This window comes from Heterodontus francisci, chromosome 13, assembly GCF_036365525.1.
Source record: "Heterodontus francisci isolate sHetFra1 chromosome 13, sHetFra1.hap1, whole genome shotgun sequence".
In the NCBI taxonomy this organism is placed as follows: domain Eukaryota; kingdom Metazoa; phylum Chordata; class Chondrichthyes; order Heterodontiformes; family Heterodontidae; genus Heterodontus; species Heterodontus francisci.
In genome coordinates this window covers 88,856,194-88,881,652 of record NC_090383.1, presented here as the reverse complement: position 1 = coordinate 88,881,652, position 25,459 = coordinate 88,856,194, and the positions used below count along the sequence as shown (strand labels likewise).

The 25,459-nt window shown below is 44.6% G+C and overlaps 1 protein-coding gene across 14 annotated transcripts in view; it reads right to left on the bottom strand.

Moving 5' to 3' along the window:
* mta3 (metastasis associated 1 family, member 3) overlaps nucleotides 1-25,459 on the bottom strand; it is a 366,201-nt gene that overhangs the window by 52,754 nt on the left and 287,988 nt on the right. Inside the window, exon 20 of one of the 14 annotated variants that reach the window (XM_068045149.1) lies at nucleotides 2,112-2,232. The exons of the other annotated variants lie outside the window; for them this stretch is intronic. Within the exon in view, the coding sequence (XP_067901250.1) occupies nucleotides 2,127-2,232 (106 nt within the window). The 3' untranslated portion in view covers nucleotides 2,112-2,126. Of the gene's footprint in view, nucleotides 1-2,111; nucleotides 2,233-25,459 lie in introns of those variants that run through there. 14 annotated transcript variants of the gene reach the window in all.

Here is a 25,459-nt window from a genome sequence, read left to right as displayed (position 1 = left end):
TCACAAATATACAGTACATTTTCCATAGGGTAAAAAGGTTTGTTTTTCTCGAACAGCTACCAAAATGGTATTCATATTGGATCAGTGACAATGTGATGAAACTAAAGCATTGTCAAATTTTACTGCCAAATTCCTTCACACAATTAACTCAATTTTGTTAAATATTACTAAATATATTAATTTAAGAAATATACTATTAATGAAGAAATGACATGCAGAATAATGGTTGGTCAGGGCTACACAGCAAATGTGTGCATAATCCTTAGTTGCTATATGAATGGTTCAGCCATTGTGTGAAAATATAGGTCAAATCCAGATGTAAAAGTATATAATTTCTTTAGAAATTGATCATAATATCAGAATAAGTGAACTATACAAATGCATAAATGATCACGGTTATAAAGCAAATGAATGTGTATTTCCCTTTGAGCAGTGCACAATGAGTATAGAAGGTTGAAAAAATAAAAATATAACTGGCTGGCTTATTGGTTTTTACTATTTTTTCATCTCAGCAAGCTAGGTTTGAATTCAGCCTAACTAATGGGATGAAAGCTTCCTCTTTGAGTTGGCTGTAAGTGTCCCATATGAAGTGAGGTTGGGTACTCCCAACCCTGATGTCCATGGATGTGGTCCCCAGCTCAATAACAATTAGCATTTCATTGGCACTTATAATCAAAGGCCATAAAATAACTGGTATCCTTTTGGGGCAATGCAGAGGGAGCTGTATTCTGTGTCAAACCCATGTTATATCTGACCTTGCTATGTGCAATGCTATCCGCAGTGTAGAAAGTGGAAAACATTACTCCTTTTCCCAAGGCTGACCATGATGAACATAGGAATTCATCAAAAAATTGAGATATTAAAGATACAACAACTTGCATTTATATTGCTCCTTTAACACAGTAAAACATCCCAACGTGCTTCACATAAGCATTGGGCTGGATTTTAAGAGCCCATTGCCAATCTCAAAAAATGGCGGCCCGCACACCAAAGAGACTCCACAAACTCATTTCAATAGCCGGGGTGGCCTGCCCCCCTCCAATCTCGTGGGGATGGGCTGTCCAGCCCTGGCAATGACTTCAGCTGACTGTGTGCAGGTGTGCAGGTGTGATAGCGAGGAGGATAGCTGGAGGCTGCAGGAAGTTATTGATGGTCTGGTCAGATGGGCAGAAAAGTGGCAAATGGAAGTGTGAGATGATGCATTTGGGGAGGTCAAACAAGGCAAAGGAATACATAATAAATAGGAAAATACTGAGAAGTGTAGAGGAAGTGAAGGACCTTGGAGTGAATGTCCACAGGTCAATAAGGTGGTTAAGAAGGCATATGGAATCCTTTATTTTTTTAGCCGAGGTATAGAATACAAGAGCAGGGAGGTTATGCTAGAACTGTATAACTCATTGGTTAGGCAACAACTTGAGTACTGTGTGCAGTTCTGGTCATCTCATTACAGAAAGGATGTCATTGCATTAGAGAGGGTACAGAGGAGATTTACGAGGATGTTTCCAAGACTGGAAAAAGGCAGCTATAAGGAACGATTAGATAGGCTGGGGTTGTTCTCCTTGGAACACAGAAGGCTGAGGTGAGAGTTGATCGCGATGTACAAAATTGAGAGGGGCCTGGATAGAGTTGAGGTGAAGGGTCTGTTCACCTTAGCAGGAGAGGTCAGCGATGAGGGGACATAGATTTAACGTGATTAGTAGAAAAATCAGAGGGGAGATGAGGAGAAACCTTTTCACCCAGAGGGTGGTGGGGGTCTGGAACTCTCTGCCTGAAAGGGTAGTTGAGGCAGAGACCCTCAACTCATTCAAAAGGAGTCTGGATATGCACCTCAAATGCCATAATCTGCAGGGCTACGGACCAACTGCTGGAAGGTGGGATTAGAATGGGTGGATCGTTTTTCAGCTGGCACAGACACAATGGGCCAAGTGGTCTCTTTTTGTGCCTTTAACTTTCTATGATTCTATGATTTTGACATTCTAATGTTATGGGGTCAGTCACTAATGTTATCCTTGGATGTTGGAAACAATTTAATTACCTGAATCTAAAAACCTAGAGGGTGCACATTTGACTATATCCTTCTTTCCACAACACAGCATTTCCATGTAATCAATGTAACATGAGACTGCCTAAAGCAAAAGGCTTCTAATGATTATTGTCCTAAGAGGCAATATTTCCCAACATTGAGATGGCTTCATTGTAAACTGAGAAAGATTTAAAAATGTGATCCAATCCCTAGAAGAAAAAATATTATTTTCTAAATCAATTTTATAATTCTTGGTAAGAAATGCTACAATGCAGCACAATATTTAGCAATAATTAAGCAAATTTAAAAAGCAAATTTACATTCAACAGAAAACTCTTCAATTACATCAAAAGGTAATTCATTGCATCATCTTGTGATTTATCAAAAAAATCTTATAAAAGTATAACATAGTCTAACTAATGTTTACTGCATTTTAAAGAAAAAGGGATGAAATGTATCTGACATATATCTTGATTATAAAACAATCGATTACGTATAATTTCTCATTTGAGACATTCTGCTTGAATACTGGACATAAAGGACAATAATTTAAATTCACAACCTAGACTCACTTAAAAAGCAAATAAAGATTGTCGAGCGATCAGCCGGAGAAACAGAATTCCACTAAGCATGCAAATAACACATAAGACAGCTTTTCAAGCACAGAAATTTACTTGGCAACACCAACCTGCTATTACATTCGACTGCATTCAAATCATATTTGTTGTTACAAAAACGTATTTTAAAACTTCATGTGTTTTACACAGCAATCATTTTTACTAAGGTTTGCTACAAATCATACGTCAAACTATAAAAAAGTAAAAAGCAGAAAAATAATGTAAAATCTGCAGTTTATAACTGTAAACATGGTCTTCAAAATGTGGTTTATGTATGGTAAGTTAGTTAGTTAATTGGAAGCAGTGCTCAGAGACAACCAGAAGGAAAACTGATGACTTTGATGTAAATGAGATAGAAATCCAAGGCAGCTTAAAATGCTCAAACTAATAAATCTCTGGGGATAGATGGTACTTATCCCAAAGTGCTGAGAAAGACCATGAGGGGATTTGGAAGGCTCTGACAATCACCATAAAGGAGTCACTGGACACAGTATACTGGAAGCAGACTCAGATATGTATTTGCAACCAACTTCAGCAAGACGTGGCAACGAGTGGATGATCCATCTTGGCTTCTTACTGAGGTTCCCAGCATCGCAAATACCAGTCTTTAGCCAATTTGATTAACTCCACATGATGCTGAGTCTATTAGGAAGGATGCGAGCATAAGAGGGGTGACAATCCCAGGCAGCGGAGGCACTCAGGTCAAAACCTCCCTGTACATGGATGACGTCGCCGTCTTCTGCTCGGATCCGCTGTCCGTGCGCAGACTGATGAGCATCTGCGACCAGTTCGAACTGGCCTCGGGAGCCAAAGTTAACCACGGCAAGAGCGAGGCCATGTTCTTTGGGAACTGGGCTGACCGATCCTTTGTCCCCTTCACCGTCAGGTCAGATTACCTGAAGGTGCTGGGGATATGGTTCGGAAGGGCCGGGGCGTGCACCAAAACATGGGAGGAGCGAGTAGCCAAGGTACGACAAAAGTTGGGCATGTGGGGGCAGCGATCTCTCTCCATTGTGGGTAAGAACCTGGTCATCAGGTGCGAGGCGCTCACGTTGTTGCTCTACGTGGCGCAGGTCTGGCCCATACCCCACTCCTGCGCCGTGGCAGTCACCCGAGCCATTTTCCGCTTCGTCTGGGGATCTAAAATGGACCGGGTCCGGAGGGACACGATGTTCAAATCTCTGGACATGGGCGGGAAAAATGTACCCAACGTGGCCCTCATCCTGATGACCACCTTCGTGTGCGGCTGCATCAAGCTATGTGTAGATCCCCAGTACGCAAACTCCAAGTGTCACTACGTGCTGAGGTTCTATCTGTCCCCGGTGTTGCGAAGGATGGGCCTGGTCACATTGCCGCGGAACGCTCCGTGCAGTTGGGCGGCGCCGTACCACCTATCCTTCGTGGAGCAGTTTCTGCGGAAAAACACCTTTGACCACCGGTCCATCAGGCAGTGGTCTGCACGGAATGTCCTCAAGGCCCTACGGGAAAAGGAAACGGTGGATCCTGTCGGATGGTTCCCCGAGCAGACCGTCAAAGTCATTTGGCGGAATGCCTCATCACCAGAACTTTCAAACAAGCACCAAGACGTAGCTTGGCTGGTGGTGAGAAGGGCCCTCCCCGTCAGATCCTTCATGCACACCAGAAGTCTCGCCCCCTCCGCACAGTGCCCCCGCGTTGGCTGTGGTGGGGAAGAGACGGTCGCCCACCTCCTCCTGGAATGTGCCTTTGCAAAGCAGGTGTGGAAAGAGATGCAGTGGTTTTTGTCAAGGTTCATCCCAAGCAGCTCTGTAACACAGGAGTCTGTGCTCTACGGGCTGTTCCCAGGGACGCACACCGAGACAAACATCAACTGCTGCTGGAGGACTATCAATTCGGTGAAAGACGCCCTTTGGTCTGCCCGAAACTTGCTGGTCTTCCAGCGCAAAGAGTTGTCCACCGCCGAATGTTGCAGACTGGCACATTCCAAGGTCCAGGACTACGTGCTGAGGGACGCACTAAAGCTTGGGGCAGCCGCAGCAAAGGCTCAATGGGGAAAGACCACAGTGTAAGGTTCCCCCACCAAGCTGGACTGAGGGGCTGGAACCATGGGAAGCCCCTCGAACTGTATCGTTAATATTCTCAATTGCTGTAAATGTAAAACTGTAATTGACATGACAATTGTGAAACGGAAGGGTTGGGAAGAAACTCATGACATTATTGAAAGAAACTGATCTCTTTTGCAATGTTTGTATTTTTTCATGCTGTTTGGAAACTGTTTGGCAATGTAATTTTTACAGATTTTTATGAATAAAGTATATTTTGGAAAAAAAAAACTCCACATGATATCAAGAATGGCTGAAGGCACTGGATACAAAAAAGGCTAGGGGCCCTGACAACATCCTGACAGTAGTACAGAAGACTTGTGCTCCAGAACTAGTCAATGGGAATCGGGGGAAAACTCTCCACTGGTTGGAGTCATACCTAGCATAAGGGAAGATAGTTGTGGTTGTTGGAAGCCAATCATCTCAGCCACAGGACATCGCTGCAGGAGTTCCTCAGGGTAGTGTCCTAGGCCCAACCATCTTCAGCTGCTTCATCAATGTCCTTCTCTCCATCCTAAGGTCAGATGTGGGGATGTTTGCTGATGATTGCATGGTGTTCAGTACCATTTGCAACTCCTCAGATACTGAAGTAGTCCATGTTCATGTGCAGCAAGACCTGGACAACATTCAGGCTTGGGCTGATAAATGGCAAGTAACATTCGCCACACAAGTAGCATTTCCAACAAGAGATGATCTAACCATCTCTCCTTGACATTCAATGACATTACCATCAACGTATCCCCCACCATCAACATCCTGGGGTTACCACTGACCAGAAACTGAACTGGACCAGTAGTACAGAAGTCACATAAATACTGTGGCTACAAGAGCAGGTCAGAAGCTGGGAATTTTGTGTTGAATAACTCATCTCCTGACTCCCCAAAGCCTGTCTACCATCTACAAGGCACAAGTCACGAGTGTGATAGAATATTCCCAACTTGCTTGGATGAGGACAGCTCCAACAACACTCAAAAAGCTAGACATCATCCAGCAAAAAGCAGCCCGCTTGATCGGCACCCCATCTACCACCTTTAACATTCACCCCCTCCACCACAGGCACACTGTGGCAGCAGCTTGTACCATATACAAGATATACGTATATCATGCACCTTATATCATCTATAAGTTCTTTGAAGAGGTAACATGTGATGTGGAGGAAGGGGAACCGGTGAATGTACTGTATTTAGATTTCCAGAAGGCATTTGATAAAGTACCACATCAAAGGTTATTGCGGAAAATAAAAGCTCATGGTTTAGGGGGTAACATATTGGCACGGATAGAAGATTGGCTAGCTAACAGGAAACAGAGAGTCGGCATAAATGGGTCATTTTCTGGTTGACAAGAGGTAACGAGTGGTGTGCCATAGGGATCACTGCTGGGGCCTCAACTTTTCACAATTTATATAAATGACTTGGATGAAGGGACTGAAGGTATGGTTGCTAAATTTGCAAATGACACAAAGATAGGTAGGAAAGTAACTTGTGAAGAGGACATAAGGAGGCTACAAAGGGATATAGATAGGTTAAGTGAGTGAGCAAAGATCTGGCAAACAGAGTATAATGTGAGAAAATGTGAAATTGTCCATTTTGGCAGGAAGAATAAAAAAGCATATTAGCTGAACGGTGAGAGATTGCAGAGCTCCGAGATGCAGAAGGATTTGGGTGTCCTAGTGCCTGAGTTAGTATGCAGGTTCAGCAAGTAATTAGGAAATCTAACAGAATATTATTGTTTATTGTGAGGGGAATTGAATACTGAAGTAGGTAGGTTCTGCTTCAGTTATACAGGGCATTGGTGAGACCACTTCTGGAGTACTGTGTACAGTATTGGTCTCATTATTTAAGGAAGGATGTAAATGCGTTAGAAGCAGTTCAGAGAAGGTTTACTAGCTAATACCTGGAATGGGCGGGATGTCTTATGAGGAAAGATTGGACAGGATAGGCTTGTATTTGCTGGAGCTTAGAAGATTAAGAGGTGACTTAATTGAAACATCTAAAGAACCTGAGGTCTCTTGACAGGGTGGATGTGGAAAGGAGGTTTCCCCTTGTGGGAGAATCTATAAATAGGGGTCACTATTTAACAATAAGGGGTTGTCCATTTAAGAAAGAGATGAGAATTTCTTTTCATTCAGAGGGTCGTGAGTCTTTAGAACTTTCTTCTTCAAAAGGCAGTGGATACATAGTCTTCAAATATTTTTAAGGCAGAGGTAGATCATTCTTGATAAGCAAGGGGGTGAAAGGTATTGGGGGTGGGCGGGAAAGTGGAGTCAAGGTTACACTGATCTTATTGAATGGCGGTGCAAGCTCGAGGGGCTGAGTGGCCTACTCCTGCTCCTAATTCGTATGTTTGTATGCACTTCAGCAACTCAGCAAGCCTCTTTTGCCAGCACCTTCCAAACCTGCAACCTCTACCATCTAGAAGGGCAGCAGATACATGGAAACACCACCACTTACAAGTTCCCCGCCAAGCCACACACCATCCTGACTTGGAAGTATATTGCCGTTCCTTCACTGTCACAAAAACCTGGAACTCCCTTCCTAACAGCGCTGAGTGTACCTACACCAGATGGACTGCAGCAGTTCAAGAAAGTGGCTCACTACCACCTTCTCATGGGCAATTAGCAATGGGCAACAAAAGCTGGCCTTGCCAATGATGCTCACATCCCATGAAAGAATATATATGTATATAAAAAGGTGGCCAATCAGACACAGGCGATTAGATCCACTGGGTGAGAAATTGGGCTTAGTAGCACCTTTGTTTTGTGTACTATGAGTGTCCTTAGGGTTCCAAAATGACATCTACAGCGCACGTGCATGCTTCTGACTCGTAACGCTCCAGACGCCATCTTCGTAAAGGGATTACCAGACACATACAGAGCAAGCAGATCATGACATCAATCTGTGTGCAATGCTGATTGGATACCAGTACTGCTATTTTAGAGCTCCACGCTCCAGCCTATGCCCCCTTTTAACCTTGCACAGCTGAACATACATCAACAGCATGAAGGAACCCATACCCCACCATTGTTGCTTAAAGGGATCATCAACTAGTTACAAGTTAGTTGCTGGTTGATTTCTTCTGGCTGTTACTACAGTTCTGTAAGCTTTTGTTTGCTTTCTGTAGTTGTTTCAAATTGCAAAAATCTAGACGGAGTGGTGTGGCAGGTACTGAAGGACATTTTGCTGATGTCAAGACTTCTGCACAAACAATAAAAGCAAAATACTGCGGATGCTGGAAATACTCAGCAGGTGTGGCAGCATCTGTGGAGAGAGAAGCAGAGTAAGCAGAATTTCCAGCATTTCTTGTTTTTATTTCTGCAAAAACAAGTTGCTCCCAGACATGGGTGCACTAAAAGGCCTTTATCCTGGAATCAAGCATGACTGGGAGAAAGAACAGAGGTCACACAGAGTAGGACAAGTTGCTGAAAAAAGATCAAAGAGGAGGGGGAGTAGGGGAGAAGGGCTCTCAGCAGGATGCATATCTGCCCAGGGTGTTCAGGGAGCAATTCTCCTACCTAAACTTCTGAAACGACCAATGTTTGAGATGTCTGTGCATCACTAAGGAGTCATCAATGAAATCTGCCAGCTGCTGTAGCCACAACTGCATCCTCAGAGCAGGGCAAGGTCTGCATTGCCAATGGATGCAAAGATGACCATGGCAATGAATTTTCATGTGTCTGGCTCCTACTAGGTTGGTGCTGAAGATATTAGCAACATCTCAGTTTGCAGTCCACTGTTGTATAAGGGAGTCCACTGGGGCTCTCTATTCAAAGAAAGACAACTTCATTTCATTCCCTCTTGCCAGAGAGAAGCATGCGGAATGAGAACAAGATTTTGCAAGCTGCCCATGGTGCGGGTTGCTATTAACTGCATGCACATTGCTTTGTGGGTGTCGCATGCCAACTTTGCCATGTACCAAAACTGAAAGAGATTCCAATTCCTCAATGTCCAGCTGGTGTGTGGCCATAAGCAGTGCATCAGGCAGGTCATACCTGGTATCCTGGTAGCAGTCATGATGCCTTCATTCTGCAGCAATCCATTATGCCAGCTGTATTTCAGCCTCTATGGCAAGCCAAAGGGTAGCTACTACACGAAAAGAGCTAGCTGCTGATGACATGGCGGATGACTCCAATTCGCAAGCCACCCACAAGTGTACAGCATGCATGCAGTGACAACCATGCTGTCACAAGAAATGTGTAGAGCAGACCACTGCCATGCTAAAGTAACAATTTCACTGCTTGGACTGCTCTGGAAGAGCCCTGCTGTACTCAGCTGAGCGAGTCTCAAGATTTGTGGTAATACGCTGCATGCTCAGCACAGGCATTGCGAGCGAGGAGTGAACAGCTGGGAAGTCAATTTCATCGGGAGTTTCGGTGGAGCAGGGACTGCTGGGTAAGTAGAAACCTATATATTTGGGCTGTGTAAATTCTCTTACCTTTTCGTTGTGTAGCTTTTCCAGGAGCACAGGCATTGCGAGCGAGGAGTGAACAGCTGGGAAGTCAATTTCATCGGGAGTTTCGGTGGAGCAGGGACTGCTGGGTAAGTAGAAACCTATATATTTGGGCTGTTTCTGAACCCGAGACAGTACTCTTGTAGTGTCTCCCACCCGCCCTCCTCCTCTTACCAAAAAAAAAGGACTCGGTTGTGTGTAGGTAAGGTAAGGCTTTTTCTATTTCTCTTGTTTTATCGTGTGATTGGTTAAAAACTTGGGAATTTAGAATAGTGGGAATGGAGGTTAAGGCAGTTGAATGTTCCTCCTGCAGAATGTGGGAGGTAAGGGTCGCCAAGGGTGTCCCTGCTGACTGCATCTGCGGGAAGTGCACCCAGCTCCAGCTCCTCGAGGACCGCGTTAGGGAACTGGAGCTGGAGGAACTTCGGATCATTCGGGAGGCGGAGGGGATTATTGAGAGGAGTTATCGGGAGGCAGTCACACCTCAGGTAAAAGAAGAAGGTAGATGGGTTACCGTCAGGGGAAGGAGAGGGAACCAGCAGGCAGTGCAGGGATCCCCTGTGGCCGTTTCCCTCAACAACAGGTATACCGTTTTGGATACTGTTGGGGGAGACGACTTACCAGGGGTAGGCAATGGGATACAGGTCTCTGGCGCAGAGTCTGTCCCTGTTGCTCAGAAGGGAAGGGGTAAGAGGAGCAGAGCATTAGTCATTGGGGACTCCATAGTTAGGGGAACAGATAGGAGGTTTTGTGGGAACGAGAGAGACTCACGGTTGGTGTGTTGCCTCCCAGGTGCCAGGGTACGTGATGTCTCGGATCGTGTTTTTGGGATCCTCAAGGGGGAGGGGGAGCAGCCCCAAGTCGTGGTACACATAGGCACCAACGACATAGGTAGGAAGACAGATGGGGATTTAAGGCAGAAATTCAGGGAGCTAGGGTGGAAGCTTAGAGCGAGAACAAAGAGAGTTGTTATCTCTGGGTTGTTGCCCGTGCCACGTGCTAGCGAATTGAGGAATAAGGAGACAGAGGAGTTGAACACATGGCTGCAGGGATGGTGTAGGAGGGAGGGTTTTGGTTTCCTGGATAATTGGGGCTCTTTCTGGGGTAGGTGGGACCTCTACAAACAGGATGGTCTTCACCTGAACCAGAGGGGTACCAATATCCTGGGGGGGGAGATTTGCGAGTGCTCTTCGGGGGGGTTTAAACTAATTCAGCAGGGGGATGGGAACCTAAATTGTAGTTCCAGTGTGCAGGATGTTGAGAGTAGTGAGGGCAGAGATAAGGTTATAAGGACACAAGAGGGCACTGGCAAGCAAGAGCTTGGTTTAAAATGTGTCTACTTCAACGCCAGGAGCATCCGGAATAAGGTGGGTGAGCTTGCAGCATGGGTTGGTACCTGGGATCTCGATGTTGTGGCCATTTCAGAGACATGGGTAGAGCAGGGACAGGAATGGATGTTGCGGGTTCCGGGATTTAGATGTTTCAATAAGAACAGAGAAGAGGGTAAAAGAGGGGGGGGTGTGGCATTGTTAATCAAGGAAAGTATTACAGCGGCAGAAAGGACGTTTGAGGACTCGTCTACTGAGGTAGTCTGGGCCGAGGTTAGAAACAGGAGAGGAGAGGTCACCCTGTTGGGAGTTTTCTATAGACCTCCAAATAGTTCCAGAGATGTAGAGGAAAGGATAGCAAAGATGATTCTTGACAGGAGCGAGAGTAACAGGGTAGTGGTTATGGGGGACTTTAACTTTCCAAATATTGACTGGAAATACTATAGTTCGAGTACTTTAGATGGGTCTGTTTTTGTCCAGTGTGTGCAGGAGGGTTTTCTGACACAGTATGTAGACAGGCCAACCAGGGGCGATGCCACATTGGATTTGGTACTGGATAATGAACCCGGCCAGGTGTTAGATTTAGAAGTTGGTGAGCACTTTGGTGATAGTGATCACAATTCGGTTAGGTTTACCTTAGCGATGGGCAGGGACAGGCATATACAGCAGGGCAAGAATTATAGCTGGGGGAAAGGAAATTATGATGCGATTAGGCAAAATTTAGGATGCGTAGGATGGGGAAGGAAACTGCAGGGGATGGGCACAATCGAAATGTGGAGCTTATTCAAGGAGCAGCTACTGCGTGTCCTTGATAAGTATGTACCTGTCAGGCAGGGAGGAAGTTGGCGAGCGAGGGAGCCGTGGTTTACTAAAGAAGTTGAAGAGCTTGTCAAGAGGAAGAAGAAGGCTTATGTTAGGATGAGACGTGAAGGCTCAGTTAGGGCGCTTGAGAGTTACAAGCTAGCCAGGAAGGATCTAAAGGGAGATATAGGAAGAGCAAGGAGAGGACACGAGAAGTCATTGGCGGATAGGATCAAAGAAAACCCTAAGGCTTTCTATAGGTATATCAGGAATAAAAGAATGACTAGAGATAGGTTAGGGCCAATCAAGGATAGTAGTGGGAAGTTGTGTGTGGAATCGGAGGAGATAGGGGAAGTGTTAAATGAATATTTTTCATCAGTATTTACAGTGGAGAAAGAAAATGTTGTCGAGGAGAATACTGAGATACAGACTACTAGGCTAGATGGGATTGAGGTTCACAAGGAGGAGGTGTTAGCAATTTTGGAAAGTGTGAAAATAGATAAGTCCCCTGGGCCAGATGGGATTTATCCTAGGATTCTCTGGGAAGCCAGGGAGGAGATTGCAGAGCCTTTGTCCTTGATTTTTATGTCGTCATTGTCGACAGGAATAGTGCCAGAAGACTGGAGGATAGCAAATGTTGTCCCCTTGTTCAAGAAGGGGAGTAGAGACAGCCCTGGTAATTATAGACCTGTGAGCCTTACTTCGGTTGTGGGTAAAATGTTGGAAAAGGTTATAAGAGACAGGATTTATAATCATCTTGAAAAGAATAAGTTCATTAGAGATAGTCAGCACGGTTTTGTGAAGGGTAGGTCGTGCCTCACAAACCTTATTGAGTTTTTTGACAAGGTAACCAAACAGGTGGATGAGGGTAAAGCCGTGGATGTGGTGTATATGGATTTCAGTAAGGCGTTTGATAAAGTTCCCCACGGTAGGCTATTGCAGAAAATACAGAAGTATGGGATTGAAGGTGAATTAGTGCTTTGGATCAGAAATTGGATAGCTGAAAGAAGACAGAGGGTCGTGGTTGATGGTAAATGTTCATCCTGGAGTATAGTTTCTAGTGGTGTACCGCAAGGATCTGTTTTGGGGCCACTGCTGTTTGTCATTTTTATAAATGACCTGGATGAGGGTGTAGAAGGGTGGGTTTGTAAATTTGAGGATGACACGAAGGTCGGTGGAGTTGTGGATAGTGCCGAAGGATGTTGTAGGTTACAGAGGGACATAGATAGGCTACAGAGCTGGGCTGAGAGATGGCAAATGGAGTTTAATGCGGAAAAGTGTGAGGTGATTCACTTCGGAAGGAGTAACAGGAATGCAGAATACTGGGCTAATGGGAAGATTCTTGGTAGTGTAGATAAGCAGAGAGATCTTGGTGTCCAGGTACATAAATCTCTGAAAGTTGCCACCCAGGTTAATAGAGCTGTTAAGAAGGCATATGGTGTGTTAGCTTTTATTAGTAGGGGGATCGAGTTTAGGAGCCACGAGGTCATGCTGCAGCTGTACAGAACTCTGGTGCGGCCGCACCTGGAGTATTGCGTGCAGTTCTGGTCACCGCATTATAGGAAGGATGTGGAAGCTTTGGAAAAGGTGCAGAGGAGATTTACTAGGATGTTGCCTGGTATGGAGGGAAGGTCTTACGAGGAAAGGCTGAGGGACTTGAGGTTGTTTTCGTTAGAGAGAAGGAGGAGAAGAGGTGACTTAATAGAGACATATAAGATAATCAGAGGGCTGGACAGGGTGGATAGTGAGAGCCTTTTTCCTCGGATGGTGATGGCAAACACGAGGGGACATAGCTTTAAGTTGAGGGGTGATAGATATAGGACAGATGTCAGAGGTCGTTTTTTTTTACACAGAGAGTAGTAGGGGCGTGGAACGCCCTGCCTGCAACAGTAGTAGACTCGCCAACTTTAAGGGCATTTAAGTGGTCATTGGATAGACATATGGATGAAAATGGAATAGTGTAGGTCAGATGGTTTCACAGGTCGGCGCAACATCGAGGGCTGAAGGGCCTGTACTGCGCTGTAATGTTCTATGTTCTATATTCTATGCTGCACAATCTTGCCATCATGAGGAAACCATCCTTGCCACCAGCTATCAAGGCAAGAAGCTGAGGAGAAGCAGCATAAGGAGGAGGAGGAGCAGGAAGATAAAGGGAGGCTGCAACCAACGCAACCTCTTTCTTCCCAGGCTGTACAAGAATAGCTAATTCAAGTGCGATACCAGTAATCTCAATCCTAATTCCCTATTCCCCAACAGCCTCACACACCTTACTTTCCCTGTCACTGACATCATCATCTTCTTGGCCACAGCACAAAATTTAAAGCCAGTACAAAATAAACATTGCAAACAAATTTATAAATTAAATCATGCCATATTTCATACACACTTAATCTACTCAAACTTAAACCATGTGCATTCAGTAGTGCCCGTCTTCCGTGTGCCTCTGCCTGTTTTAGTGCTCCTACAAATTGCTGCCTTAATGACTGCAGCATGGCTGATGGAAGGCTGCTGACATTCAGTGGGAGAGACTGCTGGTGGCCTTGGAGGCTGACCCCAAGCAGCGCTGGGCCTAGAAGACCTATTTGCGGACTGCACCATCTCCACATAGGTGGTGGCAGTTTGGCTGGCCAGCTGAAAGGCAACAAACAGCAAGGGCACTGGTGGAGTGGCAGGGGTGGAATCACAAATGCTGTCATCCTAACAGACGACAGCAGGCTCACGCTCCATGAAGCTATTGTCACTCCCTTAGGGTGGTGTCTAAGCAATCCTAATAATCTGTTAGGAGTACAGATTGCTGGACTGCTGTGATACATTTCCACCCCGTTTAAACACAGGTATCCACAGTTATGATGGCAGCAATCATAGAAGGTTACAGCAGAAAAGGAGGCCATTTGGTCCATCATGTTCATGCCAGTTCTCTGCAAGAGCAACTCAGTTAGTCTCACTCCCCCACCTTTTCCCTGTAGTCCTGCAACTTTTTCTCTTCAGATAAAAATTCAATTCCTTTTTGAAAGCCACGATTGAATATGTCTCCACCGCACTCTCAGTCAGTGCATTCCAGATCCTAACCACTCGCTGCGTAAAAAAGCTTTTCCTCATGCCGCTTTTGGTTCCTTTGCCATTCACCTTAAATTGGTGTCCTCTGATTCTTGATCCTTCCATCAATGGGAACAGTTTCTCATTATCTACACCGTCCAGACCCCTCATTATTTTGAACACCTCTATCAAATCTCCTCTCAACCTTCACTGCTCGAAGGAGAACAGCCCCAGTTTCTCCAATCTATCCACATAACTGTAGTCCCTCATCCCTGCAAACATTCTTGTAAATTTTCTCTGCACCCTCTCTAATGCCTTCACATTCTTTCTAAAGTGTGGTGCCCAAAATTGGAAACAATACTCCAGTTGAGGCCGAACCAGTGTTTTATAAAGGTTCACCATAACTTCCTTGCTTTTATACTCTATGCCTCTGTTTATAAAGCCCAGGTTCCCGTATGCCTTATTAACCACTTTCTCAACCTGTCCTGCCACCTTCAATGATTTGTGCACATATACCCCCAGGAACCTCTGCGCCTGCACCCACTTTAGAACTGTACCCTGTATTTTATTTTGCCTCTCCTTGTTCTGTTTATCAAAATGAATCACTTCACACTTCTCTGCATTAAATTTCATCTTCCATATGTCCACCCATTCCACCAGGCTGCCTATGACCTCTTGATGTCCATCACTATCCTCCTCCAGTTCACAATACTTCCATATTTTGTGTCATCTGCAAATTTTAAAACTGTGCCCTGTACACCCAAGTCTAGGTCATTAATATAGATCAAGAAAAGTAGTGGTCCTCACACTCACCCTGGAGAACCCCACAATACAGCTTCCTCAGGTGCAAAAAACAATTGTTCACCACTGTTCTGTCACTCAGCCAATTTTGTATCCATACTGCTGTACCTTTTATTCCATGGGCTTCAACTATGCTAACAAGCCTATTATGTGGCACTTTATCAAATATCTTTTGGAAGTCTATGAACAATACATAGAATGCATTACCCTCATCAACCCTGTCACCTCATCAAAAACTCGATCAAATTAATTAAACATGATTTGCCCTTAACAAATCTGTGCTGCCTTTCCTTAATAAATCCACATTTCTCCAAGTGACTGTTAATTGTGTCCCAGATTATCATCTCTAAAAGCTTTCCCATCACTGAGGTTAGAATGACCAGGCTGTAGTTGCTGGGCTTATCCTTACACCCTTTTTTGAACGAGGGTATAAACATCTGCAATCTTCCAGTCCTCTGGCATCACCCCTGTATCTAAGGCAAATTGGAAGATTATGGCCAGTGCCTCCACAATTTTCAGCCTTAGCATCTTCAGATGCATCTGATCCAGTCCGAGTGACTTATTAACTTTAAGTTCAGCCAGCCTTTTTAATACATCCTCTTATTGATTTTAGTCCATTCAGTGACTCAACTACCTCATCTTTCACTACAATTTTGGCAGCAGCATCTTCCTTGGTAAAGACAGATGTAAAGTACTCATTTAGTACTCAGTCATGCCCTCTACCTCCATGCGTAAATCTCCTTTTTGGTCTTTAATCGGCCACACTCCTCCTTTTACCATTCTTTTACTATTTATACACCAATTCACTTGGATTCACTTTTGTTAGATGCCAGTCTCATCTCATACTCTCCCTTTGCTTCTCATTTTCCACTTCCCCTCTGAACCTTCTATATTCAGCCTGGTTCTCACTTGTACGATCAACCAGACATCTGTTATATGCACCCTTCCTCTGCTTCATCTTACTCTCCATCTCTTTTGCCATCCATGAATCTCTGGATTTGTTTTTCCTACTTTTTCCCCTCGTGGGATTGCACCTCTATTGTACCCAAACCATCTCTTTAAAGGCAGCCCATTATTCGGTTACAATTTTGTCTGCCAATCTTTGATTTCAATTTCTCTAGGCCAGATCCATTCTCACCCCATTAAAGTTGGCCCTCCCCTAATTAATTATATTTACTCTAGATTGCTCCATGACCTTTTCCATGGCTAACCTAAACTTTATGATACTCTGATCACTGTCCCCTAAATGTTCCTCTACTGACACTTGATCCACTTGACTGACCTCATTCCCCAGAACCAGATCCTCCTCCTTTGTTGGGCTGGAAACATACTGTTCTAGAAAATTCTCCTGAACACACTTCAGAAACTCTTTCCCCATTCTTTTCTATATATTTCCCACCAGTTGGTGGCCTATAGAATTAACACCCCATTGTTTCTTAGCTCTAACTGAAAAGATTCTGTCCTTCACCCCTCTAGGGCATCCTCTCCAGCACTGTAATATTCTGCCTAATCAATACTGCCCCATGGTGTTGTTGGTAGGATATGGCATTTGAAGATGGATTCACTGACCTTGACCACACGTGTGAAGTTATTGCAGCAGCTTTTTCGGGAGCAGAGAGTGCGAGCGAGTGAGCAGCTGGGAAGGTCAGTTTAAAGTAAATTTAATTTCCTTTTGTTTTCGGCGGAGACCAGGGGGCTGCTGGGTAGGTAAAACCCTATATATTTGGGCCGTTTAAAATAACTTGCCTTTCATTGCAGCAGCTTTTTCGGGAGCAGAGAGTGTGAGCGAGTGAGCAGCTGGGAAGGTCAGTTTAAAGTAAATTTAATTTCCTTTTGTTTTCGGCGGAGACCAGGGGGCTGCTGGGTAAGTAAAACCCTATATATTTGGGCCGTTTAAAATAACTTGCCTTTCATTGCAGCAGCTTTTTCGGGAGCAGAGAGTGTGAGCGAGTGAGCAGCTGGGAAGGTCAGTTTAAAGTAAATTTAATTTCCTTTTGTTTTCGGCGGAGACCAGGGGGCTGCTGGGTAAGTAAAACCCTATATATTTGGGCCGTTTAAAATAACTTGCCTTTCATTGCAGCAGCTTTTTCGGGAGCAGAGAGTGTGAGCGAGTGAGCAGCTGGGAAGGTCAGTTTAAAGTAAATTTAATTTCCTTTTGTTTTCGGCGGAGACCAGGGGGCTGCTGGGTAAGTAAAACCCTATATATTTGGGCCGTTTCTGAACCCGAGACACTACACCTGTAGTGTCTCCCACCTGCCCTCCTCCTCTAACCAAAAAAAAGGACTTGGTGGTGTGTAGATAAGGTAAGGCTTTTTCTATTTTTCTTTTTTTTTTAATCGTGTGATTGGTAAAAACTTTTCGTTCCTTTTTCATTTAACTAAGTTTAAGCTTAAGATTAAAAATGGCAGGAGATCTCAGACCCGTGACATGCTCCTCTTGCTCAATGTGGGAGCTCAGGGACATGGCTGATGTCCCTGACTCCTTCACGTGCAGGAAGTGTGTCCAGCTGCAGCTCTTGTTAGACCGCATGACGGCTCTGGAGCTGCGGATGGACTCACTTTGGAGCATCTGCGATGCTGAGGAGGTCGTGGATAGCACGTTTAGTGAATTGGTCACACCGCAGATTAGGATTGCTGAGGGAGAAAGGGAATGGGTGACCAAAAGGCAGAGAAAGAGCAGGAAGGCAGCGCAGGTGTCCCCTGCGGTCATCTCCCTCCACAACAGGTATACCGTTTTGGATACTGTTGAGGGAGATGGCTCACCAGGGGAAGGCAGCAGTAGCCAGGTTCATGGCACCGTGGCTGGCTCTGCTGTTCAGAAGGGCGGGAAAAAGAGTGGAAGGGCGATAGTCATAGGGGATTTGATTGTAAGGGGAGTAGATAGGCGGTTCTGTGGTCGAAACCGAGACTCCCGAATGGTATGTTGCCTCCCAGGTGCACGGGTCAGGGATGTCTCAGATCGGCTGCAGAACATTCTGAAGGGGGAGGGTGAACAGCCAGTTGTCGTTGTGCACATAGGCACCAATGATATAGGTAAAAAACGGGATGAGGTCCTACAAGCAGAATTTAGGGAGTTAGGAGCCAAGTTAAAAAGTAGGACCTCAGAGGTAGTAATCTCAGTATTACTACCAGTGCCACGTGATAGTCAGAGTAGAAATGAAAGAATAGTCAGGATGAATGCGTGGCTTGAGATATGGTGCAGGAGGGAGGGGTTCAGATTTTTGGGACATTGGGACCGGTTCTGGGGGAGGTGGGACTATTACAAATTGGACGGTCTACACCTGGGCCGGACTGGAACCAATGTCCTTGGGGGTGCTTTTGCTAACGCTGTTGGGGAGAGTTTAAACTAATGTGGCAGGGGGATGGGAACCAAATGAGGTCAGTGGAGAGTAAGGATTTAGTAACTAAAGCCTGTAAGGAACTAGATAATGAAGTCAGCGTGACTAAGGGAAAGAGTAGGCAGGGAGCAGATGATGAAAGCAAAGGGACTGGTGGTCTGAGGTGTATTTGTTTTAATGCAAGAAGTGTAGTAGGTAAGGCAGATGAACTTAGGGCTTGGATTAGTACCTGGGAGTATGATGTTATTGCTATTACTGAGACTTGGTTAAGGGAAGGGCATGATTGGCAACTAAATATCCCAGGATACCGATGCTTCAGGCGGGATAGAGAGGGAGGTAAAAGGGGTGGAGGAGTTGCATTACTGGTCAAAGAGGATATCACAGCTGTGCTGAAGGAAGGCACTATGGAGGACTCGAGCTGTGAGGCAATATGGGCAGAACTCAGAAATAGGAAGGGTGCGGTAACAATGTTGGGGCTGTACTACAGGCCTCCCAACAGCGAGCGTGAGATAGAGGTACAAATATGTAAACAGATTATGGAAAGCTGTAGGAGCAACAGGGTGGTGGTGATAGGAGATTTTAATTTTCCCAACATTGACTGGGATTCACTTAATGTTAGAGGTCTAGATGGAGCAGAATTTTTAAGGAGCATCCAGGAGGGTTTTCTAGAGCAGTATGTAAATAGTCCAACTCGGGAAGGGGCCATACTGGACCTGGTGTTGGGAAATGAGCCGAACCAGGTGGTTGACGTTTCAGTAGGGGACTACTTTGGGAATAGTGATCGCAATTCCGTAAGTTTTAGAATACTCATGGACAAAGACAAGAGTGGTCCTAAAGGAAGAGTGCTAAATTGGGGGAAGGCCAACTATACCAAAATTCGGCAGGAGCTGGGGAATGTAGATTGGGAGCAGCTGTTTGAAGGTAAATCCACTTTTGATATGTGGGAGGCTTTTAAAGAGAGGTTGATTGGCGCGCAGGAGAGACATGTTCCTGTGAAAATGAGGGGTAGAAATGGCAAGATTAGGGAACCATGGATGACAGGTGAAATTGTGAGACTAGCTAAGAGGAAAATGGAAGCACACATAAGGTCTAGGTGGCTGAAGAAAGACGAAGCTTTGAAAGAATATCGGGATTGTAGGCGCAATCTGAAACGAGGAATTATGAGGGCTAAAAGGGGTCATGAAATATCTTTAGCAAACAGGGTTAAGGAAAATCCCAAAGCCTTTTATTCATATATAAGGAGCAAGAGGGTAACTAGAGAAAGGATTGGCCCACTCAAGGACAAAGGAGGAAAGTTATGCGTGGAGTCAGAGAAAATGGGTGAGATTCTAAACGAGTACTTTGCATCGGTATTCACTGAGGAGAGGGACATGACGGATGTTGAGGTTAGGGACAGGTGTTTGATTACTCTAGGTCAAGTCGGCATAAGGAGGGAGGAAGTGTTGGGTATTCTGAAAGGCATTAAGGTGGACAAGTCCCCAGGTCCGGATGGGATCTATCCCAGGTTTTGTGGGAAGCGAGAGAGGAAATAGTTGGGGCCTTAACAGATATCTTTGCAACATCCTTAAACACGGGTGAGGTCCCGGAGGACTGGAGAATTGCTAATGTTGTCCCCTTGCTTAAGAAGGGTAGCAGGGAAAATCCAGGTAATTATAGACCGGTGAGCCTGACGTCAGTGGTAGGGAAGCTGCTGGAGAAAATACTGAGGGATAGGATCTATTCCCATCTGGAAGAAAATGGGCTCATCAGTGATAGGCAACATGGTTTTGTGCAGGGAAGGTCATGTCTTACCAACTTAATAGAATTCTTTGAGGAAGTGACAAAGTTGATTGATGAGGGAAGGGCTGCAGATGTCATATACATGGACTTCAGTAAGGCGTTTGATAAGGTTCCCCATGGTAGGCTGATGGAGAAAGTGAAGGCGCATGGGGTCCAAGGTGTATTAGCTAGATGGATAAAGAACTGGCTGGGCAACAGGAGACAGAGAGTAGCAGTGGAAGGGAGTTTCTCAAAATGGAGACGTGTGACCAGTGGTGTTCCACAGGGATCCGTGCTGGGACCACTGTTTGTGATATACATAAATGATTTGGAGGAAAGTATAGGTGGTCTGATTAGCAAGTTTGCAGACGACACTAAGATTGGTGGAGTAGCAGATAGTGAAGGGGACTGTCAGAATACAGCAGAATATAGATAGACTGGAGAGTTGGGCAGAGAAATGGCAGATGGAGTTCAATCAGGGCAAATGCGAGGTGATGCATTTTGGAAGATCCAATTCAAGAGTGAACTATACAGTAAATGGAAAAGTCCTGGGGAAAATTGATGTACAGAGAGATTTGGGTGTTCAGGTCCATTGTTCCCTGAAGGTGGCAACGCAGGTCAATAGAGTGGTCAAGAAGGCATACGGCATGCTTTCCTTCATCGGACGGGGTATTGAGTACAAGAGTTGGCAGGTCATGTTACAGTTGTATAGGACTTTGGTTCGGCCACATTTGGAATACTGCGTGCAGTTCTGGTCGCCACATTACCAAAAGGATATGGATGCTTTGGAGAGGGTGCAGAGGAGGTTCACCAGGATGTTGCCTGGTATGGAGGGCGCTAGCTATGAAGAGAGGTTGAGTAGATTAGGATTATTTTCATTAGAAAGACGGAGGTTGAGGGGGGACCTGATTGAGGTGTACAAAATCATGAGAGGTATAGACAGGGTGGATAGCAAGAAGCTTTTTCCCCAGAGTGGGGGATTCAATTACAAGGGGACACAAGTTCAAAGTGAAAGGGGAAAAGTTTAGGGGGGGATTTGCGTGGAAAGTTCTTTACGCAGAGGGTGGTGGGTGCATGGAACGCATTACCAGCGGAGGTGGTAGACGCAGGCACGATAGCGTCTTTTAAGATGTATCTAGACAGATACATGAATGGGCAGGAAGTAAAGAGATACAGACCCTTAGAAAATCGGCGACAGGTTTAGATAGAGGATTTGGATCGGCGTAGGCTTGGAGGGCCGAAGGGCCTGTTCCTGTGCTGTAATTTTCTTTGTTCTTTATTAAGTTCACTGCATCCAGGTCCTCAGGGCTTGACTCCTGGCATTGACCTCTTGACTATCTATTCCCACTGTCATCCAATTGTGTGTCTGAAGGGCCTCCAATCCCATGGCAGAGCTATCCCAACAGTTCCAAAATTAAAAACCTCCATGTTAAACTTCAAGGGAATTAAATGAACTGCCGAAAAAAAATGTTAAAATTTGGCTTAGTACCAATGGCAATTATACAGCTGGCCTTAGGTTGTTCTGCAATGATTTAGTTCATTTTATTTGCTTTACTACAGAAACTGCAGTTTATCTTATGACGCTGTTTACACCGACACAAAATCTATAGTAAAACTGATCCTTGAAATTTAAATAAAATCTGTATTTTTATGCTGAACCTCAAATGTTTGAGGAAAAATATACATATGGGGCTTTTTTGTGGTGAAGGCAGAGGAGGAAATTGGGCATTTATTACTTTCTAATTGTCTCTGGTCTACCCAGTACATCTGGCTAAGCAACCTGTTCCAAGAATTATTTTTAACAATCTACTATAAAGTATGAAAATAATTCAGAGTGATTGTCCTAACCCACACAGATCAAGAAGAGAAGATCCTAGGTTTGATTACTGGCTCATGCTGAATTAGGTAATCTCAGTTCAGTGAAGTGGGAGGGGGGGAGCATTGGAGGAGCATTAAATGAGCTACAACTAGGCTTGGGGCTACTCAGAGGGAAACAACTCTGTCAGGGTTTCCATTCCTGATCGCTAAAATGATAACTGCTTTAAAAAAAATGTACAAATACAGAATGGCCTTGTAGTTCACTTGGACAAAGAACTAGAAAGATGTGTGCATCAATAGAACGGCAACACTACATGAGTCAGCCATTTTAGGAAAGGAAGAGGAAAAATTAGGAGAGTCAAGAAAATGAAATTAACAAATAATTGAATCTAGCACAGTTTTCCAAACCAATACCAAACAGTTAGAAATACACAGGTCAGTCATTTCATGTGGAGAGAACAGATATGTTAAGGTGTGAAATAAGAAGTGCTGGAAATACTCAGCAGGTCTGGCAGCACCGTTCTGATGAAGGGTCACTGACCTGAAACGTTAACTCTGCTTCTCTCTCCAAAGATGCTGCCAGACCTGTTGAGTATTTCCAGCATTTCTTGTTTTTATTTCATATTTCTAGCATCTGCAGTATTTTGCTTTTATGTTAAGGTGTGGACCCATTTTAGAACTGCTGAATCTGCCTAGCATTTCCTGTTTATGTTTCAGATTTCCACCATTTGCAATTTTTTTGCTATTTCTTTATCATCTTTAAGTTATTGCAAACTTGCTGTGACTCAGTGCATGGGAATTCCAGTGTTCAACTGTGATAGAACATGGAATCATTTATGCAATTTACAAACTACAATTGTGTAGGGGTGTTGGGTGCAGGCCAGATGCTTTCATTTAGGGATGGGCAGTCATGGTATAGTTTTATGTATTTCCAACCAGTTAGCTATAAAGATATATTTGTAAAGGCCTGTAGACAGAGTGTCACAGTGTTGTCTGTCTGCTCCAAGCAGCACAGAAATTGGGGAAGAATGACTGAGAAGGACTGAGAAGTTACTATTTTTAAAGTTTACAGCATGAAATTCAGGTCGGTAGCGCCCATTCTTTGGGGTCCAAAATGGCATCCAAGGCGCATTGGCACACTTCTGGGGTGAGTCATTCTATATTGGTGAGGACATTAGCATGCACACAGTGAACCCCCAGCAGAAGGATGCAAAGTAGGCAGATCATGGCCTTACAGATTTTATGCCAGTGTTGGCATTTTGGAGTTGAACATTCCAGCCTATGTTCTCTCCTAATCACACATAGCTGAACATGCATCAGCAGTAGAAAAGGACAACCCCTGCTTTCCACCCACCCCAGCACCATTTTCAGGGATAATCAACTACTAATGGGTTAGTTGTCTGTTGATTTCTTCTGGCAGCTGCTTCAATTCTACAAGTATTTGGGGCGTTGTATAATGGTTTCAAGTTGCAAAAGTCTACAGGGAGTGGTGTGACGGCCACAGAATCATAGAATAATTTATAGCACAGAGGATGCCATTCGGCACATCAAGTACATGCTGACTCTCCACGGAGCTACTCTGTCAGTCCCACTCCCCCACTCGATCCCTGTAGCTCTGCAAGTTTATTTCCTTCAAGTGGACATCCAATTTTCCCTTGAAATCACTGATTCTCTCCGCTTCCACCTTGTGGGCAGCGAATTTCAGGTCATTATCACTCGCTGCATAAACATGTCTTCTTCATATTTCCCCTGCAGCTCTTGCCCAAAACCTTCAATCTGTGTCACCTAGTCCTTGCACCATTTGTTAATTAGAACAGCTTTTCCTTGTCTAACTTATCTAAGCCTGTCATAATCTTGTACACCTCTAGCAAATCTCCCCTTAATCTCCTTTGTTCTAAGGAGAACAACTGCAGTTTTTCCAACCTCATCTTGTAACTAAAATCCTTCATCCCTGGAACCATTTTGCTAAATCTCCTCTGCACCCTCTCAAGGACCCTCACATCCTTCCTAACGTGTGGTGACCAGAACTAAATGCAATACTCCAGTTGGGGCCGAACCACAGCTTTATAAAGGTGCAGCATGGCTTCCCTGCATTTGTACTCAATGCCTATGTTTAGGAAGCCCAAGATCCCATATTCTTCACGAAAAATTCTCTCATTATGTCCTGCCACCTTCAAAGATCTATGCATATGCACCCCCAGGTTCCTCTGTTCCTGCACACTCTTTAGAACTGTGCCATTAAATATATATTGCCTCTCCCTATTCCTCCTGCCAAAATGCATCACCTCACACTTGTCAGTATTAAATTCCATCTGCCACCCCTCTGCCCATTTTGCTAGCCTATCTATGTCCTGTTGCAGGTGGTTCATATCATCCTCACTGTTTACCGCACCTCCAAGTTTGGTGTCATCGGCAAATTTTGAGATTTTACTCTGTATTCCTAGATCCAAGTCATTTATATATAGCAAAAACTGACCCTTGGTAAAGACCACTGTCTACCATCCTCCAGTCTGAAAAACAACCATTTACTACAACTCGTTTTCTGTCCTTAAGCCAAATTTTTTTCCAATTGGACACTGACTCTCCTATTCCATGAGCCTCAATTTTGTTAATCAGCCTTCTAAGTGGTATCTTACCAAATGCTTTAAAATCCATATAAACAACATCCACTGCATTCCCTTCATCAACCTTCTCTTATATCATCAAAAAAGTCAATTAGATTAGTCAAGCATGATCTGCCTTTAACAAACCTGTGCTGGCTATCCTTAATTAACTCAAACCTCTCAAAGTGCGTTTTTTCTGATTAATTTTCTTTCTAAAACCTTACCCACCACTGATGTTAAACTTACTGGCCTGTAGTTGCTAGGACTGTCCTTACAGCCCTTCTTGAATAAGGGTGTCGCATTTGCTGCAGGACTTTTTCTGACATTAAGCTTCTGCACAAACCAGTTGCTCCAGAATTGGAAGCACCATTAGCTTTCCCTTGGAACACAACATGATTTGGAGAATAAGCAGAGGCCATGCACAGCAAGATAAAATGCTAGAAGAGGTAGGAGGAGAAGTGGGCTCTCAGCAGGAGGCCATATGTATATCCACCCAGGTTGTTCAGAGAGTAAGTCTCCTACTTGAACCTCAGCCACAAACAGTGGATGGGATGTCTGCACTTCCATAAGGACTGCCTCACTGAAATTTGCCACCTACTACAGCCACAACTGCAACTCAAGCACATGTGGACAATATGCAAACAATGAAAGTCATGTGACCACATGAAATATGAAAGAGCAGACCACTGGTGTGCTGAAACAAGGCTCTTGTTGACTGGACTACTCTGGAGGAGCCCAGCAGTAGTTGGCAGAGTTGGTGTCAAGATGCATAGTGGTCTGCTGCATGCTGCACAACCTCGCCATCATGAG